The sequence below is a fragment of the Camelus ferus genome, chromosome 11 (genome assembly GCF_009834535.1).
Source record: "Camelus ferus isolate YT-003-E chromosome 11, BCGSAC_Cfer_1.0, whole genome shotgun sequence".
Lineage (NCBI taxonomy): Eukaryota > Metazoa > Chordata > Mammalia > Artiodactyla > Camelidae > Camelus > Camelus ferus.
This window is the reverse complement of record NC_045706.1, coordinates 12,982,553-13,002,412: the sequence shown is the minus strand read 5'-3', so window position 1 is coordinate 13,002,412 and position 19,860 is coordinate 12,982,553. Positions and strand designations below refer to the sequence as shown.

General features: G+C 42.4%; 1 protein-coding gene across 4 annotated transcripts in view; it reads right to left on the bottom strand.

Moving 5' to 3' along the window:
* HSPA12A (heat shock protein family A (Hsp70) member 12A) overlaps positions 1-19,860 on the bottom strand; it is a 272,940-nt gene that overhangs the window by 136,422 nt on the left and 116,658 nt on the right. For 3 of the 4 annotated variants that reach the window (XM_032490815.1, XM_032490816.1, XM_006183476.3), the window contains one exon: positions 7,389-7,476. In XM_032490815.1, coding sequence (XP_032346706.1) covers positions 7,389-7,476 — 88 coding nt within the window. Of the gene's footprint in view, positions 1-7,388; positions 7,477-8,522; positions 8,565-19,860 lie in introns of those variants that run through there. The other variant, XM_032490817.1, reaches the window with a different exon arrangement.

The window sequence follows — 19,860 nt, the reverse complement described above, 5'->3', positions numbered from 1 at the left end:
CCAAGAGATGGTCAGATGGGATATCTTTCCCTGCCATTTAAAAATCTCATAAATAGTTCATATCCTCTGGAAAAATCCTGAAAGGCAGATAACAAAGTAATTAAATCAAACCAATCAAATCAGCCATAATCTCCCTACCAAGCCGCAGCCACAGGTAACACAGCACATCCTTGTGGACAGTGGAAATACAGCATTTTATTATGTGGACAAACACTACTTTAGTTGATGTGGGATTACATACTTCTCATAACCGTTCATCAAAGCTCACATTTATTCTATACTTAATTGGTGCCAGGTGCTCTGCTAAAAACTTCAGGTGCATTTGGTTCCCTTAAAACCCACTAAGGTAAGTACTTAATATTATTCACAGTTCATGTCACAAATGGAGAAACTAGGGTGCAGAATCAGGTAACTTTCTCAAGATCACATACTAGCAAATGGCAGAGCCAGTTCAGATCCCAGGAACCTGACTCCAGACTCCAGCAAAGGTTCCCCTGATGTCTGTTGAATGAATCACTGAAGGAATGAATGAGTGAATGAATGAATGAACGAGTGCTCACACTAGGAAGAACTGAGCTTCTCTTAACCAGCTGGTTGGTCCTTATCTCACAAATGCTCTAAATCTTATGTCACTCATCTCTTCACGTGTCATCCTGTCCTAAGGCCAAAAATGTGATCATTTAACATCATGAAGAGCATTTCTTTGGCTCCAACTCCCACCAGCTATTGGACACGTCTTCCTCAAGAGGAGCCTCAGATACCTCCTTGGATGAGCCTCTCTGCTGTTTCCCGTTGTCCAGGCTTCTGTCACCCATGGTGCCACTGTAGGGCCCCCGCCACCATGGGCAGAGTCAGTCACTCGGGGCCACCTCCAGCCACCCACCTCCCACACTGGCTGAAGGTGATTGGCCCCTGCAGCCACCACGACGTTGCTGGGCCCATCTCCAAGGTGTGGTGCCACCTCCTGCTGGTACAGGTGCTGCCAGTGCTGGTGCCACCGCCACCGCCAGTGCTGGTGCCACTGCCACTGTGCGAGTGCCACCAGCACTGCCAGTGCCGGGCTCACCGCCTCTGCCGCCGCTGCCGTCAGGTCGCTGGAGCTCCCTCCTGTGTCCACACTGCAGGGAGCTGGCCCAGCTCCACCTGCTGTCAGAGGGGGAGGCAGGTGTGGGCAAGGAGCTGCTGTCTTGTTTGCTCAAGGCCCAGTCAGTCTGTAGGCGGATGAGGAACAGATTGAGTGACAGGACATCATGGTGTACTCAAAATGACCCTCTCCTCCGAGGGAAGCATCACTCTGGACCATGTTGGAGTTTCCTGGGAGATGACTGGTCCCTCATGCAAACAGATTCCTAGAGAACCCAGTTTATATTCCCAAGTCATCTCTAGATCCCATGGGAAGACAACAGAAGCCAAGCTGGGACCTGCTTCCCACCCCCGCCTTCTCCTCCCATCCGCTTGCAGCTGACCACGCCGCTTTGTTCGGCTATGAGGAGGCTGACACACACGTTTGTGGCTCATCTGTCAAAATCCACAAGACCTCATGGTATGTACTTGTGAACTCACCTTATTCTTGACTTTGCCCTAGTTTCCTTTCTGTGCCGTCTCTCAATTGTATCATTCTTATTATTGCATCACGGGTATGTGAGAGATTACAAAAGTGAAGGGAAATCAAATGAAGATCAGGAATAAGAACATACAGACACAAATTTTAAAAAGGAAAGTCCATTTCCAAATGTGGTGTGCTTCATGGGGGATTTCTTTCTGAAGACTTCAAACAAGCAGAAGTTCTTGGCCAAATGGCTTGGTAGTTCCAGGTGAAAAACAAGGTTTCTCTCAGGAAGCCTTACTGAAACATTACAGAACGGTTGTTCACTCCTTGTCCTTCGTAGTCAGGCATTAGGGACATTGCTGGGCGTGGCTGATCCTGGGCAATGCTGGCCTTCAGGGCCCCCAACCTCCATGACCCTCCATTGCCTTCAGCCTAGAACTCCTTCCTTAAAAGAGCTCCGAGCCTCTCCTACAGCCCTGGCTAGGCCATGACAGACAAATTCGTGGTAAGGTGTTAATGCTGAAACTCCACGCTTTGCAGTCAGAGGGGCTGCATAGCCCCAAAGGCAGGACCACCTACATAACTGACAAGGGCCAGCAGAAAACGAAAATGCAAGGCCCTCATTCGAGTTACCAAGAGTTTCAAGATGGCGAGAGCAGAGAATTAAACCAAGCACAGGGCCCCATGCGACAGGGGAGGTCAGACATCCAGCGGGCCCCGCCCCAAGGAATGCAGTGACGCATCAGGGACACTCAAAGGCATAATTCAGAAAACTGGTCTTATATATAACCACAAATTCCTATTTTTTATGGAGAAACACTAAAAATTGGCAAATATTTAAAAAATAAAACAGAAAACTTCAGAGACAGTCCGTTCTCGCAGAAGCGCCAGCTGACTCAGCTCTGTAATTTGGAGTACCGTAGTGAAAGCGTGTGAGAAACATTCTTAGTTTTTACCATGTCTCCATCGAAATCTGCACACCTTTGTTTGTTTGTCTGTTTTTGCCTTTTAAGAGACAAGCATGGAAGGGTGGTAAGCACATCAATGCCACAGCAAAGCAGGAGAACAGGTTTTAAAGCATGAATGTGCTCTTGCAAGGCCAAGAGGAAGGTTCTAGCAGGGGAGCAGAGGGGCAGAGGGAGAGGCGTGGGGGCATGACAGGTCAGCGGCAGGAGGGTCAACAGGCGGGAGGCGGGGGCTGGCACGGGAAGGCTCACCCACAGCCACCGAAATACTTCAGAGAAATCAGTAAGAACCTGACAGCTTGTAAAGTTTTAGAACCTGATTTTAAAACAGGGATTTCATGCTCATGAAGGATAAAATAAATGCAGTGCACTCAGTGTCAAGCGGACACTTGTCTATAAATGACGCACGTACTTTCTCCCTTGTAATCCATGGCATGAGCCCAGAATCCAAAGGGTAAATGAGAGAGATTTTTGCCCTTGGATCGGCTGTTATCGAACCTTCACCCAACTCTCCAGATCTCACAGGTGCCTCTCTGCTCTGGTGAAGCCTTTTGGTCCCCATGCTGGGTCGCTTAGTCAGTCTGGTCCTGCACATGACGCACAGTACCTTACAGGACGGGAGGGCGCGCTGGGCGTTTGTGGCAGAGAAGGAAACCCACCTTCATCATCACTAACAGGTTCAGGATCAAGACGACTCAACGGTGAGGAAAAATGTTTGGACAAAGTGGGACTTGTCTCTCTCTACACCTGAGACATGATGCAAAGGGAAAAACTCAAAACTGCTACTCTCCCTGGGCATCCTCCTCCTGTAGTGACCATTCTGACTCAAATGTAGTGACACCCAGTGCAGAACTGTGAGAGCTTCGAGGTCAGTCTATAGGAGTATCTAGGCCAAGGTCATGGGTCTCATCCAGGCTACAAGGAAGCAAGATTAATGCAGAATCCAAACTCACCATTCAAAGTCAGAGACTGTGTGATGCACATATATTCCTCCAGACCCCAACCAACTCTCCCCCCGCCTTCCTTACTCTCTTCAGATACATATATATGTCTGTTAATTCATGTATATATACCTACCTGTTCATATATGTATATGTGGGCATATAACCATATGGTATGTATATAACTGCATGCATATATACATGTGAAATATGCACGTATGTAAAGAGACTAAGAGAAGCAGGGAGAGAATACAGATATGTATAACATAGGCAAATACGTAGTAAATCAAACTCCACGCAATTTTATTAATTCAACCAACATTCAGCGTCTCTGCCATGTGCCGGCCCCACGCTAGGCACTGGAACTCAAAGTGTTCTAAGAGCGTCACCAACCTCCAGGGCCTCACCACCTAGAGGGGAGACAAGCTAAAACCACACACCCGTATCTACCAGCATGGCGGCCACTTATAATGAGAAGCAGCGTGGTTTGGTGGTTCTAGACTGAGATGGAGGTGAGGACGTGTGCCCCAGTCACCCCGGCTGGGCTCAGGCCCTGCTCCATCGCTTTCAAGCTGTGTGACCTTAAACACGCAACTTGAGCTCAGGGTCCTCATCGGTAAGTGAGTACCTACAACAGCAAAAGCACTTACACTTACTGGCAAACAGAAGGCACTCAATAAAAGGGAACTTGTACTATTATTACTACCGAGGAGAATGTAAGGTTCTGTGCGGGGCACAAAGAGAGAAAGGTCAATCTAACTGAAGGTGGGGTGGCAAGAGAAGCTTGGTGCGGGAAGTGGCATAATGAATAGGTATTTGGCAGGAGAATGGGCATTCCAAGGATAACAGAGAGTTTGTTCAAATGCCCTGAGGCACGAAACACCCTGAAATGTCTAGAGAATGGCCAGCAGGTCAGCACAACCAGAGTAACAGTTCAAGGTCAAAGAGAAGACAGAGCCAGATCTGAAAGGACCACTTAAACAAAGGAAAAACAAAATCAGATTTGCCTTTCAGAAAGATTTAGGTAACATCTAGCTGAACATAATTTTACCTTTCCATGGTCACCAGCATGACGGTCAGTTATCACGCATACAATTGGAGGATTTTATTGCCACAAACAGAGGACCTGCTGTAATTCACATGTTCTTTCCTCTGTTCACAAGTCCTCAGAAGTTTTTTGTTTACTTGTCTGCTATGGTTTTAGAAACTAATGGTATATTTTCCATGCTGGTTTAGTTGCTGCAGAAGGTTTTCTTTACCACTTACAGAATGATTTTTAAATGCTCATCTTCCCCCCTACGAGGAGAGTCTTAAGTGGCCACTTCTTAGCACTCATAAGAGCCAGACAGCAACCATTTGCCCTCCAAGTACACATCCAGCAGTGGCAGCCTTGAGGATCAGGGCTCCAAATGGAGGCAGAGGATAGGAGGCAGAGCCCAGAAAGGGGTTAGTACTGGGACTAGAAGTGGAAACACATTCCAGGATGAAAGCAGTATGAGTAAACAAAGGAAGTCACCAGAGGTAAGAGAGCACGTGCTGTGGCATGAAATGGATGGACAAAAATGCAAAGTGGGTCTTTTAAGGGAATTTAGTGACAAAGGTGGTCCCTGGAGGGAAAGTGTGAGACAGGCAGCAAAACTGTTTGAAAATGTCCAGATTCATTTGCTCACTCATCATTCACGAGGTCAGCCTATTAGTCGATTCTATTAATTCTCTTTGTTCAAATATGTCCTGGGTATTGAGAAAATAACTTGACACCACAGAACAGCACAGGGTCTCCAACCATGAGGGACCTGGGACATCAGGGAGAGAATTCACTGTTCTCCAGCACCTGATACATGGTATCCTCTGTTCAAGATGTGCTTACGTACGCTGTCTCATTTCACCATCACAACAGTCCTTGGATAAAATCAACAGACAGTCTGTTTTTCTGGCTCCTATTTTCACAGTCCTGTGTTAGACAACACAGAGGCAGCAGATGCAAAAGGCATTGCCACATGAAAAAAGGAAGCTGAAAACTTAAAGTTTTAGATACCCATCACCTGAGTCTCCCTCCTCCTTCTCAGAACTGTAATCTCTGGGTCTGGATTTTCATGAAACAAACATGGCTTTCTTCAGTTCACTTTCCCCCTTTACTTTAACAAGGCACTGCCCCCAAAAGCCCGTGTATTAATCTCATCATTCCTCGTCCACCAGGCCCACGAACAGGCTCAGTCCCTGCACGCACGTGCAGGTGCTTGCGGGAGGGCTGGGAGGTTTAATTCAGGCACAAAGCGGGAGTGCCGTCATCCCAGCGGATCTGTCAGGGTGTCAAATCCAAATTCTAGACACTGATTTCATATCATCACCGCAGGACTGCCTCTGTGTCACAGTTGCTGCAGCCTGGGGCTCTTGAGTACCAGCAGGTATTTTGCTTAAGTTGTTTAAATAAAAAAAAAAGAAAAAAATAAGATAACCATATCACCCGATCATGCGGTACTCCAATTGAGCATGTATTTTGTGGTCAACTGAGAAATTCAGAGAGTGGTATAGAAACAATGAAAGTAAGCATGAGAAATAGCAGGATCTCTTATCAATCACTCTTTGTTTCTCACACAATGATTTTTCTCCTGGAAAATCAAATCAAACCATAAATCATTTATTAAGCACCTACTACATGCTAGGTACTCTATATCCAATTGAACTTGTTAGGATTTCTTTTCACTTTTGTCTTTATTTCCATGAAATATTTAAGGCGCTGATTAGGATGCTTTAGCTGTTTTCCCCTCAAGCAATTTTATCATTATGAATGTCTTCAGTTTAATGCTGTGATGGCTATGCAGAGCTTTCTGGTTCTTTTGTTTTGTTTTATTTTGTTTTCTTCCTACTATTGTTTTTCACCTAAAACTTTTATTTTCCTACCCTCTGATTTTTAAGGAGAAAAAAAAAGATCTAGCATCTGGGGTCCGAGAACACTTGAAATGTCTGGGCTGGAGATTGCTAATGACCTCCCAGAGATAACCCAAATTGCTGATTTAGCAAAGCCCATTCTTGACCTTGACACAAGACAAGACAGGCAAAGGGGAAGGACTTGGGAGGGAGCCATGAAAGAAAAAGGATCATAGAAGCGCTCAGATCTCACCAGGCCCCCTCCCCCATTCAGCAAACACCTGGCTGAGTTGGAAAACATGACCGGCCCAACCTTCCTATTGGCACCAATTGAAGCTGTCAGCTCTCGGCTTGTCACCAGTTGCACTGGGAGGCCCTGGGCAGCCACAAGAGCCCTAATTAGGCAGAAATGACACTTCTACAACTGACCTGCCAGGACCTTTGGCAAACCATTTAACATCATTAGTTAACATTTTTTAAAAGTGTGAATGTAAATGAACAGCCAGTGGCTTTCAATGGAGTATGTCGGTGGCATCTCCCCCCTCCCTGCTCACTCTTTCTCTTTTTACATGAATAGTCCACTTGTTTTCTCCAGAATTGGAGGGAGGCGCTCGGGAAGAAGGAAGAGGACCAGTCCTCTGAGAGGAGAGACATGTTAAAGCATAAACAAGCTCAGCGAAGGGGAGAGAGCATCTCCTCCTTGTCTCAGTATCTGCCTGAACAGATGCAGGCTGGCAGAGCAGGGGGACAGCGTGCACCCAGCAGGCTAGGCCAGTGCTAGTTCCCGCTCCAGGAGCCACGCTAGTGAGCAAGGACAGCGAGCTTCCTGGGCTTCGGGTAGGTGGGAAAGGACTTCCTGAGTTGAGTGCCTCTGAAATACTCTCTCACACCTCTTACCACTTGGTGGAATTCTGAACCAGTAATTCAGAACAAGCAGCGGTTTAGCAAATACCTTATGTGCACACAGATCTAAGGGTCCCTAGTCCCCCTCTAAAGGAATGACATTCTGGGGGGAACTACTTCAGATGCCAGTTTGATACTTACACAAATTAGTTCATTTCCTACCTGAAGCGGTTATTTCCCACCTTGAATCGCACCTCATTTTGTTCTTTGCTGTACATCCACAGAGTCCGTACATGCCAACACTCTCCATCTGTAGGAGGGGGAAAAAGGAGTTTTCACTGTGAAAATGTCATTTTGTCAAGGTGCTTCCACACTGCTCTCAAAACGTGTGCTCACACCGGTAGACCCTCGGAAGAGGCAGCACTGGGTAGAATGGAAGCCAGGGTTTGGGTCGGCGGCAGAGGGGCTGGGTCCTGGAGGGCCTCTGACTTACCACCTATTCCTTGTGGGGCCCTAAGTCTCAGATGTTTTCATCTATAAGACAGAGATAATGCCTTATACTTCCAGTGAGAAAAAAAATGGATGGAAATACAATGAAAACTGGCAAGTGATGTGTAAAGGCAAGGAGTTTGGACCCATAAGAGCTGCCAAAATCGAGGTGAGCTGCCAAAATCGAGGTGCTCTGCCAGGCACTCATCTGTCATTTATTTTGGAGATTTGAAATTGCACATCTGCCCTGTTGACTCCCAAGGCACGCTCGACAAAACCACAGCACCACCAGCACATCCCAGTTCCCTCCATTCCTGCTTATTCTCAAAAGGGTTGTAAGTACTACTTAGAAACGTGCATGGGTACAAAACAAAGTCAGTTATGTTAGCAATTTAGACTCTCTGCTGGATCCTAAACAGTACAAGAGGGGAAGCACATCTTGTCTATCTCTGGGTTTCTGGGAGCCCTAAGGACAGTGGTGGATACACAGTAGATGCACAATAAATGTTTACTGAGTTGAAATGCAAAGCTGCTTCCAGACCTGTGCGGCCAGAATGTGCCTGCTTAATACAGATCCCGAATGTGGAGAGCTTTACTTGTCCCTGAATTAATGACGAGTAAAATCAAGCGGGCAGCATGAGTTGGAGAACACCTGTAAGTATTCATGAGAGAAAAGCAAAAGAAAACAATCTTAGTTTGGGGCAGAAAGAGAGAGAAAATACGAGAAAATGTCCTTAATAACAGTAAATGGGAAAGGGAGAGAGCAGCTCATCGTGATGGAGCATTTAGTGCTTTTAAGCTAAATACCTCAGCATATTAAGCAAATAGAGAAAAGCCAGCTAGAAGATGTCAGCAAATTGAACCGACCGGCGCTCAGAAAGCCGATAGGAGGTGTCTGGTTGTGACCCCTTTTCCCATCACGTGCCGGCTCCGCGCCCGGTTGTTTAGTGTTGCCTCTCCTCTCCAGCTGCGGAGATTATTGAAAAGCCCTTGCTCCCTGCCTGGTTTTGGCACATTTTCTGCAGGTGCCTCCTACTGCGGCCACAATGGGCTGCTAGGGAGGTTCAGACCTGTCAACAGCGACAGGGGAGGGGGTGGCGGCGGTGGAGGGAGTACGGCCATTGTCTTAAAGGGCCAGTGACATTGTGCGCCGCCGCGGAGCCTGCAGCACCGGCACCGGCTAATGAGATGAATCCTTTCTCCCGCTCTCTCTTTCTCTCTCTTTAATGATTTAACTTGATCGCTTTGGTTCCTTTCTGGAAGGGAATTGCTCCATTGATCATATAAAGTAATTGCCTGTAAAACATTGCTCTGCAACAACTACTACTTCCCTGGCTGAAAATGTCACAGCAATTGAAAAGCTCTTAGCCCAGTTCAAGAATGAGGTTGCTCAAGAGAACAGTGTTTGAATTACGTCCCCAAGCACTTGCGTGTTCCGAGAGTTACAAGTTTTCGGAGCGGCGGATAGATTCTTAAGACAATTTCTCTTCCTGTAGCATACTGTAATTTTGCTGTGAGACTGTGGGAAACTAACCAAACTAAACTAAAAACAACTTCAACCCGAAAATCAGAGATACTCATTCAGGCAAAGAAATTATTTTCTTGATCACCCTTGCCTTTCTTTTCTCAGGAGCCATGAAATCGGTGCCACGCCCACGTGGGTCAAGCGTGATTGAGGAGAGCGTCTCCCGTTAATACCCATCACTTAAGAAGACAGCATCTTTGTCTAGGAGGTAGCAGGGGCCTTGGTTTTGGAAAGAGGAATCGATGCTCTAATTGTTTAAGATTTGCTGGTTTTTCAGACCTGTCGCTTGGCGGCAGCAGTGACACACTGTGGGAATGGGGACCGCACACTTAACGTAGTTTTTATAAATACTTTATTAGTCATTGCCTCGCCAACGTTGAGGGAGTAATTCACCTGGGGAAAAATTACTTTGTCGTAGGCATGAACCTGCCAGCAAAATAAACAGCGGTTAGTGATGGTTTCATTTTTCCTCTGACAGGTAAAAATCTAAGTTTGTCTCTGAATAAGAGAGAGAGACTTGTTTTCAACTTCATTGGTAGGAAGCCCCACTTGCTAAGTGAGACGCTGCCGCATTACTAAATTGGGAACAAAGCTTCAGGTGAATCACCTTCCCACTGGAAGAGCCACGAATGTTCTTGTAGCCGATGAAGTAAGGGCAGGAGACGTGCTTACTGAACTTTTTTTTAAAAAGGGCAAAAACATCTGCCTGCTTACTTTACAAAGAAGAAAACAGAGAACTCAGCTATAACAAGGCCATTTAAAACTATAAATCTGAAGAAAGCCATAGAACTTCTTACATCAAAACCCTCTGAAAGATGGTGGTACAAGCTTGGTAACTGTAAACAGGTGCAGCACTTTTTTTTTTCTTGGAATTTAGGACTTTTGGATTTTAGATTCTTAAATCCTTTAATGTTATCAGAATATACGTGATATTCAGTTAGGGCAATTACACATACTACACCAAAATATACTGTATATAATAAAAGGTATTTTTCTATTATCTACTCACACAGGCAAGAGAATTTTTTAAATTCTTTAAATTTAAACCCACTAAATAGACTGATTCCTGGATGAGGAGAATTATGCTGACAGTCTTTCACCAGCAACTGGAATTTATTTTTTTCTGTTTGCTTATTATAAGGGAAGGTCTTTTTTTTTTTTTTTTTTTTGGTCTGTGGTACTGAATGACCCCAAAAGCTCTGCCTGGCTCTAAGATTTCCTTATCTTTAAAAATAATTCCTATAATCAGGAAAATAGAGAAATGAACAGTAAATACAACCACATAGTTATTTCTAGCAGCTTTGCCTATCAGACGGCAAAGTGATAAAAGCGGGTTAAGTAAGCCCCTGAAGGGCCAAGACTAGGAGCACCTGAACCATCAGGCCAGAACCCCAGGCCCCCTTGTAAAGCAGGGCAGGGAAGCAGGACAGCACAGGGAAGGTGGTGTTGGCGGTGGGGGGAGCGGGACAGTGGCCGGGCTGGTGTTCAGTGTCCTCCGTGTGAACTCCCAGAATGAGAGAGTGCGTGGACAGTGTGAACACCGTGTCACTGTACCTCTGGAGGAGGGGAAAAAGAACATTTGAAGGAGGAAAACGAGCCAAACAAGCACATCATTAGGGAATGAATGTCAGGTCTGGCAGGAGCCACGACTGGTTTCACTTTTGCATCCTCCCCTTGCATTGATTTGCACATGATGCAAGGGGGCTGAACAGACTTCCAAAGTTCAGAGACAACAAAACGGGGCTGTACATCCTATTCCTCCTGTGGATCTTTGTAGCACATTTTAGACCACCTGACTTCACAAGGTAGAAATTAGCCTTGGGTTACGTGTGTTTAAACATCATACTAAATAGGGCTTGTCAAGATGTTGGGCGTAGGTTTAAAAATAAAAGAATGCATTTTAAAATGCTGCATCATGCCTACGTCTATGCACACCTATCTGGTGAAATGCGCATAGAGTGATGAGAAATATACCCCGGGCTAATATCTGATGGCTCTGCAGAGTAACAGCTAACATTCTTCATAATCAGATTTGTAAATTTACTTACACAGTGACAGCCACAGGCATCTCAACCTGAGTTCTTTATTTACTTAGTGTTTACATCTGTTACTGACAGGACAGTATCTCACCCACTAAAAGTTAACACAGAGAAATGTTAAGATCCTTTGTAGTTAAATAAAAAGTTAACATCAGGCAGATGGGTAATAGTACCTGCTGAAATATTTATATTCTATATATAAGGTGTGCTCACTTTCCAGTTAGAAAAGGATGTCATTTTGAAACTTGCTTTATATAGCTCCTGAATTAATACAGGACCACCAGCTAAGGGAAGGAAAAGGTTGTACTACTTTATTCATCACACAATGCATGGAATCGTTCTAAATGAATACTTCAGCTGCAGTTTTTTATGACAAAGTCAGACACTGCAGAAGCCATACAAGCAGACTTCACTCCCTCCCCCGTGAAGAGCTTGATTCTAGTTTTTTGTATGTCCTACTATTTCCTTAGAATTACATGCTGCAAAGTTTCCTTTCTTTCAAAAGTCAGAAAGCACTAAGTGTTCCCATACTGTTTTCCTCCAGTTTGTTTGTTTCCTCCAAGATCAGAGGCCCTTTCTTCCAATCACACCCTTTGAGAATTATAGCTTATTTAAAAATATCCAGTGGAAATAGATGCACTTTGGTAATCAACACAAGTTATCACTGACCCAAAGGACTCGTTGTAGATGCCTGCCCTTAAAAAAATAAAATAAAATGTTACCTACACATTTTGTCAAACATAGATGGAGATAGGATGGCATGAGGTATATAGTCCTACAGGCTGAATTTGGAGAGCAAGGTGAGTCTCTCATAAACATAAAAATCGCACAGGCTGATCCAGATGTGGCAGCTGAGCCTTTAGCCCACATGGCACAGGCGTGTGTGATGTTCTCTGATCCACCAGCCAAGGTCTAGTTTTGTGTCAAGTGGGATAGTGCTTTTTTCTTAGCATTACGGCTTGGAAAAGAGTGTGAAAAGTTCAAGGCATCCCCTAGTGAGTCAGAATCAAACCCAGACCACATACACGGGGGAAGATAAAAATGGTTATTTTTCAGTTTAAAAACATACACACACATAGTGATTCCTTTTGTTCTCATATAACAAATAATATTTGGAGATAAAAAAGTCTATTGCAAATATAAATGAAAAGAGCTTATAGTTTTGAATTCTTCATTTTGATTGCATTTCCTGCTTTTGTAGCTTTATATCAAAAACAGTATTCCAACAATAGGTTTATGAGAAATATACAGAAAAAATATTAATTTAAACATCCATATATTTATATTTTTTCCTGCAATGGCCTGTCTTAGTTAGGAATTCCAAATGGCTGTATTTTCAGTAAAGCAGTAAATGATGATACACAGGACAATATTCATTCTAAAGCTTATAAATTAATAAGCACACATTTTACTTATTTCAAGTATCATACATTAAAACAAAAGTTGTATTTTTGTTCTTACTCTACAAAACATTTTATTCTTACTCTATAAAAATCTCTACAAGACTTTGATTCTTACCCTACAAAGCACAGTCTGTGATTTTGTATTCTCAAAATCAGCACAGGAACTTTAATTTTTCCCTTATAGCCTTCCTGTCAGCTTGGCTATATAGAAAAGAAAGCATTTGATTACGCAACCAAAGTTCAGGTCAGCTCCACAAGTTAATATAAATTCTAACCAGTGCTGGCGTGGAATAACTCAACATCAAAAAGAAATATGGACTAGTTCTCCACCCTAGGGATTCTACTTTTAAATGTTTAGAGGCAGAAACATGCTTTAGAAGGTACTGACATCCACCGTTAACCGAGACGGCTCTTCTCTCTGAAATTCCCTGCCTTGTGAGTTCGTTTCACAATCTTCCCCATTTTCAAATTCCCATGAAGGTTATACAAATATTTGGCCATGAACTCTGGGAAAGACAGTTATCTAGAATAGCTCAGGGATATTTTAAATGACTCTGTTGTTCATAAATCAATTCATATTTTTTACAACAGTCTAATGAGAGCCACTGAACAAGTGCAGCTCCTTCCGGGAGCAGCGCCAGTTACAACAAGGGCAGTGAGAGAGGGGACCCTACATGGCTCACGCTGCGTCCTTCGGTCACATCTCTATGCTCACGAAAAAATCGAGGCCAGCGGGCACCCACCTACTTCACTTGTGGCTCAGTTACTTATTTCAAATGAGAGTTCCGTCACACAAAATCATCCTAATACACATCAACTCTTTATTTCTGTCTGGGAATTAGTGTGTTAGATTCTCTGGCACTTATCTTTTCCTTCCTGTCCCCAGCTGTAGCACTTAAAGTATAGTTATGCTGACTATAGCCCAAGCTGAAGGTAGGCATCATCAGTAATGTATTAAAATTATTTAGAAAAAATATTTTAGTTTCTCACCTTACTACATCTCTCCTTCAAGTAGTAATGGAAACATTATTTACTTTTCTGAAAAACTTATTCTGATCACTACTGCTTTTCTTTCTATAATAGCCACCTAAGATGTTGAATGCACCATCACAAAATGTAGTAATTGTATTATTTAATTAAAAACAGGATCCATTACCCCTTGCTACTATACAACACAATTCCATGTATTTTTTTAACTGTATAGGATTTAATCTAACACACTAGATTAGCATTAGAGATTCATTCGTAAGTGTCATCTTAAATTTTAGAAGTGCGTAGGGATTCAATGATAAAAATTTGTATGTGACTGTCATATGTGAAAGAGATGCGATGAAATCAATGTTGAGGAATTTGCCTAAAATTATTTTATTCACTAAAAACTCATGGGAATATACTCTCCAAATCACAATTCTTCAAGAAATAATTCTCATCTGCATTTATGATAGTATTTTTAAAAAATATTCAAAGAACTAACTTCTCAAACTTGTTAAACAGGACAAAAAAGACAAATCAAGGAAGAAAGAGAGAAAATAATAACAACAATAAACAACCCCACACTTTGTCAATAACAAATGTAAAGAGTGCAATCCTAAATTTTTGATGACCGAATCTTTTAAATCCCCCAAATACTTTTTTGCAGATTCAACTTGACCATGAGATTCATGATCAGGCCTGCAGAAATCATTGTTACAAAGGCACACAGTTGTTTTTTTTTTTTTAATTTTTGCTAATAAGAAATAGATAATTCCTCTTAAGCAGATTAACTTAAAGTACACTTTCAGGGAAGCTAAAATCCCCTTCAATCCAGTTCTTATGTTTAATTACAAAAGTCAAACAATTTATTAGCTCTCACTCAAGTGCAACAACAAAATGGGTAGGCACACAACTCTCAAGGGCCAGGAGACAAACCAAATCAGTATTTGTACCAGGAACAGAGAAAACATTTTTAGCCATAATTTGATAAAACATCTAACTGGTCCTCTTAACCAGGATTCCTCCTCTCTTCTTTGCTGCCCTCTATGTGGAAAATACGTTTAATTTTCTCTTTATCCACAATAAATGCAATTACTGTATTTATTTTGCTACTTTTATATTAAGAAAAGTACACATTAGAAAACCTGGCCTTTGTCGGGTATTTTATGTGTATTCATTTTGCTTTATGAGCCCCATAATTATGTCACAAAAGTACTCAAGTTCTATCTACTTCTATAAAGTTAAAAAGTATCTATTTAAAAATGGCAAAAAAGCTTGCTTAAAGAATTTATTTTGCCTGATTTTTTTTTTCCTTTTCTCTTTACTGTCTAAACTCACTGGATAATTGCCCTACTCCCAGTTTCATTCTGCCTATATAAAAATCATGTGTCTACACCCTGAAAAATACCAATTAAACTGCCAGCAGCAGCATCTCCAACAGTATCTTTTGGTCTCTGGTGTCGAAGCCCTTTGACCGGAAGGCTGAGTCTAAACAGCCTTTGACAGGATGCCAGTTTTGAACATTCATTTTATGGCTATAACTCCAGCTTCCCGCTGCATTTGGCAAGCAAGAAGAAATAACACATCAACTTTATAATTTTGCACAAATGGTAAGGGTTAAAAGGTCACTAATATTGTTTTAAAAGGGAGGGGGAGTCCCCCTTATCATTTAATTCAATTCCATCTGAATTCCTATACAAAACCAAATGAAGGTTTTCAGATATATACTGCAAAACTGTTAAAAATACATTTTCCTTTCTCTTAATTTCTTTGGCAATAATGACATAATTTACCATGTGTTGGGCACTGTGGGAAGAAGTTCTCATGGATTTTTAAATTTAAGTCATAGCAATCCTGTGGAATTGAAAATACTAGTCAATGGGGAAATGGGATCAGAGAGGTTAAGTAACTTGTACAAGGTCACACAGCTGGAAACTGGAAGACCCAGCACTTGAACCCATGGGGTCTGATTCCAAGACCCAATACTTCTAGGCCTTCTCGGCCAGATCCATTACCAAAACATTCCTGAGTGAATATTTTTCATTCTCTTTATGACATGATCCATGTAGAAATCTTTTAGAGGAGTGGTTCTCAACCTTGACTGCACGTATCACATACATACATTAAAAAAAAAAAAATAAAACACCTGTGCTTGGGCCCAACTGCTAGAGATTTTGTTTTAATAGGTCTGGGGTAGGGCCCAGGCATCAGCATTTTTCAATACTACAGCAGTGAATAAAACAAGTAATCCTTCTCTTCATGGTGTTCAACTTCTAATGGTGCTTAGATTCCAGTAGAATCTAGTAGAATCCCCAGGTGATTCCAATGTACAGCCCTGACTGAGAAACAGTGACCAAGAGGTTCACACCATGAACCCAGGCTCCTTTCTCTAAGCCCTTACTGTGATCAACTCAACTGGCTTCTGTAGAGAGGATGGGGAAGAGTCTAGCAAAAGCTGACATGAGGCAGCAGAATCTAAGAGTTCTAGATTTGAGACGCAGTGGAGCACAGCGGGAATCCATGGGCACTGAAGCCAACCAGACCTGGGTTAAAATTCCATCTCCACTATTTATTAACTGTGTAACCTTGGACCAATCACTTACCTTTTGTGACTATTCTGCAGATTCAGTGGGATGATAAGAAAGAAGACCCAGGCATAGACAAGTGCCCCATCAGTGGTAGCTGCAGTGCGGGTTTTGCTGTTATTTACTACCACAGTGGAAATGACTACTGCCAGGAGGCATTAGTAATGAAAAAAACCAAATTAGGAAAAAAAAAACATTTTTTATTAGTCAAATTATTCCTACTTTTATTACTTAGCATTTAATTTACAGCTACTTACATTGTAATTCGTTTGGCAATCGTATTTCTCATTCATGACACTGGGTAAGGGAGGGTAACATTATTACTCCCATTTTCTAGATGAGGAAAAGGCAACATTTCCAACTATTCTGTCTCCACTGTCTATGATTCTACGATTAAAGGCACCTGCAACCATGTTCATTAGTTCCCAGTGAAAAATGATATTCAACACAGATGGCAAATGCTGGAAAGAAGAATTAACAAGCACTTGATAGCAACCCCAAAATAACATCTAAATAATCACTTCTGAACATTAAAGTCAGGGCAAACAACTTCCAATTTAGATAAAGGTGTTGGAAAGGATTAAGGAAAAATGAACAAATAGATTTTTCTTATCCTCATTCATTTAGGAACTGTCTGACATAGCTTAGAAATTCTTTTTGAAATGCAGATTGAAAATGGTTCATTTCCTCTATGAAAGATCTTCAATTAGCAGATAGGAATAGACTAATATGTCCTGATATTTTATCTTGAATCAGAGCTACAAAGTAGAAGAGATCCAGATGGGGAGACCCAGCTCATTGGGTCCCTGAAAAGCCCGAGGACTAAACATACACCAAGCACACCCCCAACACTGAGGAATGGCTTGCCTGTAAATGTATTTTTGGCCATTTGTACAGAGTTTCCATGAATGAAACACAAATGCCTCTCAAGGGACTACTGAATTCATAGTCACTATATATAAACCACTATTACCTGGGCCATGGTAGGGGAGGGGATATCTCAATTATTTGTTGCTGTTAAAATAGAGTGTTCATATGCAAAAAGGTTTAGTAAACAATGATCTAGTCCAACCCTCTTGTTTTATTGATGAGGTCCCAGAAGATCTTCAGGACAGCTGGAACTCCAATCTCAGTTTTCTAATTCCCAAAGGGTCTTTGTCCCACACCATATATCCCCTTCCAATGTGGACACCCCATTCTCTTTCTAAAAAAGAATACGGTCCTACCCTCTCTCCCTGGATGTTCCAAAACTTTCTACATCTCCTGAGCCTTTCCTTCCCTTCATTTCCCTCCCTTCATCAACTCCCCAGTTTTCACCTTTAGTGGTTAGCAGCACTCAATCCCTTTCAAGCTCTGATGCTCTGTAAGTGCCCTCAGACATTTAGTCTCAATACAAAGGAGAAATATAGCCACCAAGGTACTAAAATAAGGAATGTGTAAAGTATATAAAATATGTACCTGCATAAATGTATTTTACAGCAAAACACTAATACTTCTAACATCTATGGAAAAGAAGAAAATTGGAATATGCATGAATAATCATTGTATTTACTCTGGATCTATATCAATAGGCTGTTAAGCCCCTAGCATACCATCTTTTCAAAATGCTTTGACATCTATTATTATCTCAGCTTATTGTCCCAACCACTGACTAGGGTGTAAGGGCTACTGAAGTGCCAATGGAACTTAAGTGACATGAAGAGAAGAAATGATATCCATTTTATTCACTGCTTTCCCCCCAGAGCCTAGAACAGTGCCTGACATATGGTAAATATTCAATAAATATTGGTTGACTGAGTGAATGACAGAAGTAAACAGGGATGGGAGGTTTATTTATTTATTTAGCCTGCATGTAGCTTTATTTTTCTTTGAGAAGATGGAACGATCCATAAGGGAAGAACTGAGTTCCTAGAAATCTCTTTTCAGTCTTTAATTCTCCTATAACATTTGACTTAATATCCTTCCCTCAAATACTTTTCATGTATTCAAAGCTGTATAAAGAATACATTTTGGGAAAATCAGATACTACTAACACATAAAAAAAAGGATCCCATCACCTAAGGAAGACACAATTAACATGCAAATGCACATCCTTTCAGACTTTATTCTATGTATATGTACACACACACACACACACACACATCTGACATAGTCCCCAAACTCTCTGCCCTAGATTCTGGGACGTGATTTTTTTTCTTTTTCTCTAAGTCCTCCTTGTTTGTCTCCTGCTAGAGATCCTCATCCTCCCACTATGTCCTAAATAAATTCCCTCCCCAATATTTAGGTCCTTAGTTCAAGAGGATTTTCCCTTTTTCCCCCAGAGGATTCATCTATTCTTACTCAACTTTAAATTATTTGTGGATGTCTTACATCTGTATCTTCAGTCCTCCTTGTCCTCTGGGATATCCTCTGGGATATTTAATTAAACACATTTATTTTCAAAAGAATCTTGATATGCCTCAGTGCTTCTTGATATCTCAAGCTCTACACATCTAAAACCAAACACACCATGTTCCCTCCATCAAAACCAGATCTCACTTCTGTCAACTGAAACAGAATTCTACAAGGTATCCTCGATGGAGTCATCGTTGGTTCCCGAACCACGCATCCAATCACTCAAAGGGATTTCATCCTTCCTTCCTGTTACTTCTCTCAACCTTCTCTCCCCATTGCTCCCATTACTGTTTAGGCTCTTGCATCTATGTTATTATCTGCTTTTTGTACAACCAAATACCCACCAAACCTACCCACTGCTGCCAGTTAACCTCCTACAACACCACTTCCATCTCGCCCATCCCATATTCAGAGGTTGGGGGGTGCTCCCCACTCTTTTACAGAGTGGTATCCCAGTTTCTTCACAATCTCACCTGACCACTTTTCCATCCTTATTTTCCCTTCTTCCTGAAAATAAACTCTCTCCTTGAATCAGTCTGGTGTATTCATTATTCACCCAACTCCAAAACATTTGATTATGAGTTAAGTGTTTATTATGTGTAAAATCCATTCTTTCATTCAACAAACATTTACTGAGTGTCTGTTCCGTCAGTAATGTACTGATGCTGGGGACGCAATGGTGACCAAGACAGACCAAGTTCCTGTCCTCAAGGAATTTAGAGGCCAACAGAGGGGAGACTCTGAGACATCATGGCCCCAGCCCAGGATACGTCCAGTCTTCCACTAAAATATCAAATGAGTCAAGACATCCCTAAAGGTTGAATTTTGTGGCTCTAGCTGCAAATGGGGAAGGAATTCAAAAAAAATAAAGCACTGGCCAGAATACGAGCTGGAGTGTGGAGCGGGCCTGCTTTGATGTGGGACTCCACCGGCATTAAAGGATAGAAAGGACGGCCGTGTGAGAGAAGGGGGTCCTTCCACTTACATGGGTATGAGGAAAGGCACAATGGTGGAATGGAGACAGCAGCAACAGCACTGGCTTATTCTGAATAAAGGTTCACTCAACACCCACTCAGCAGAGCGCATGCTCTGTCCCTGTGGGGCCCCAGGCTGTGCTGTGGATGTGACGATGACTCAAACTTGGCTCCTACCATGGAGGGATTTCCATTTAGCAAAGATAAGCCAGCCCCATCATGACCTATCACGCCCCAAAAAGTGTGATCTTCCATTAGAGAACTGGAGAAAACACTGGGAGAGTTCAGAAGGAGGTGCATGTCTGGGTTCCAA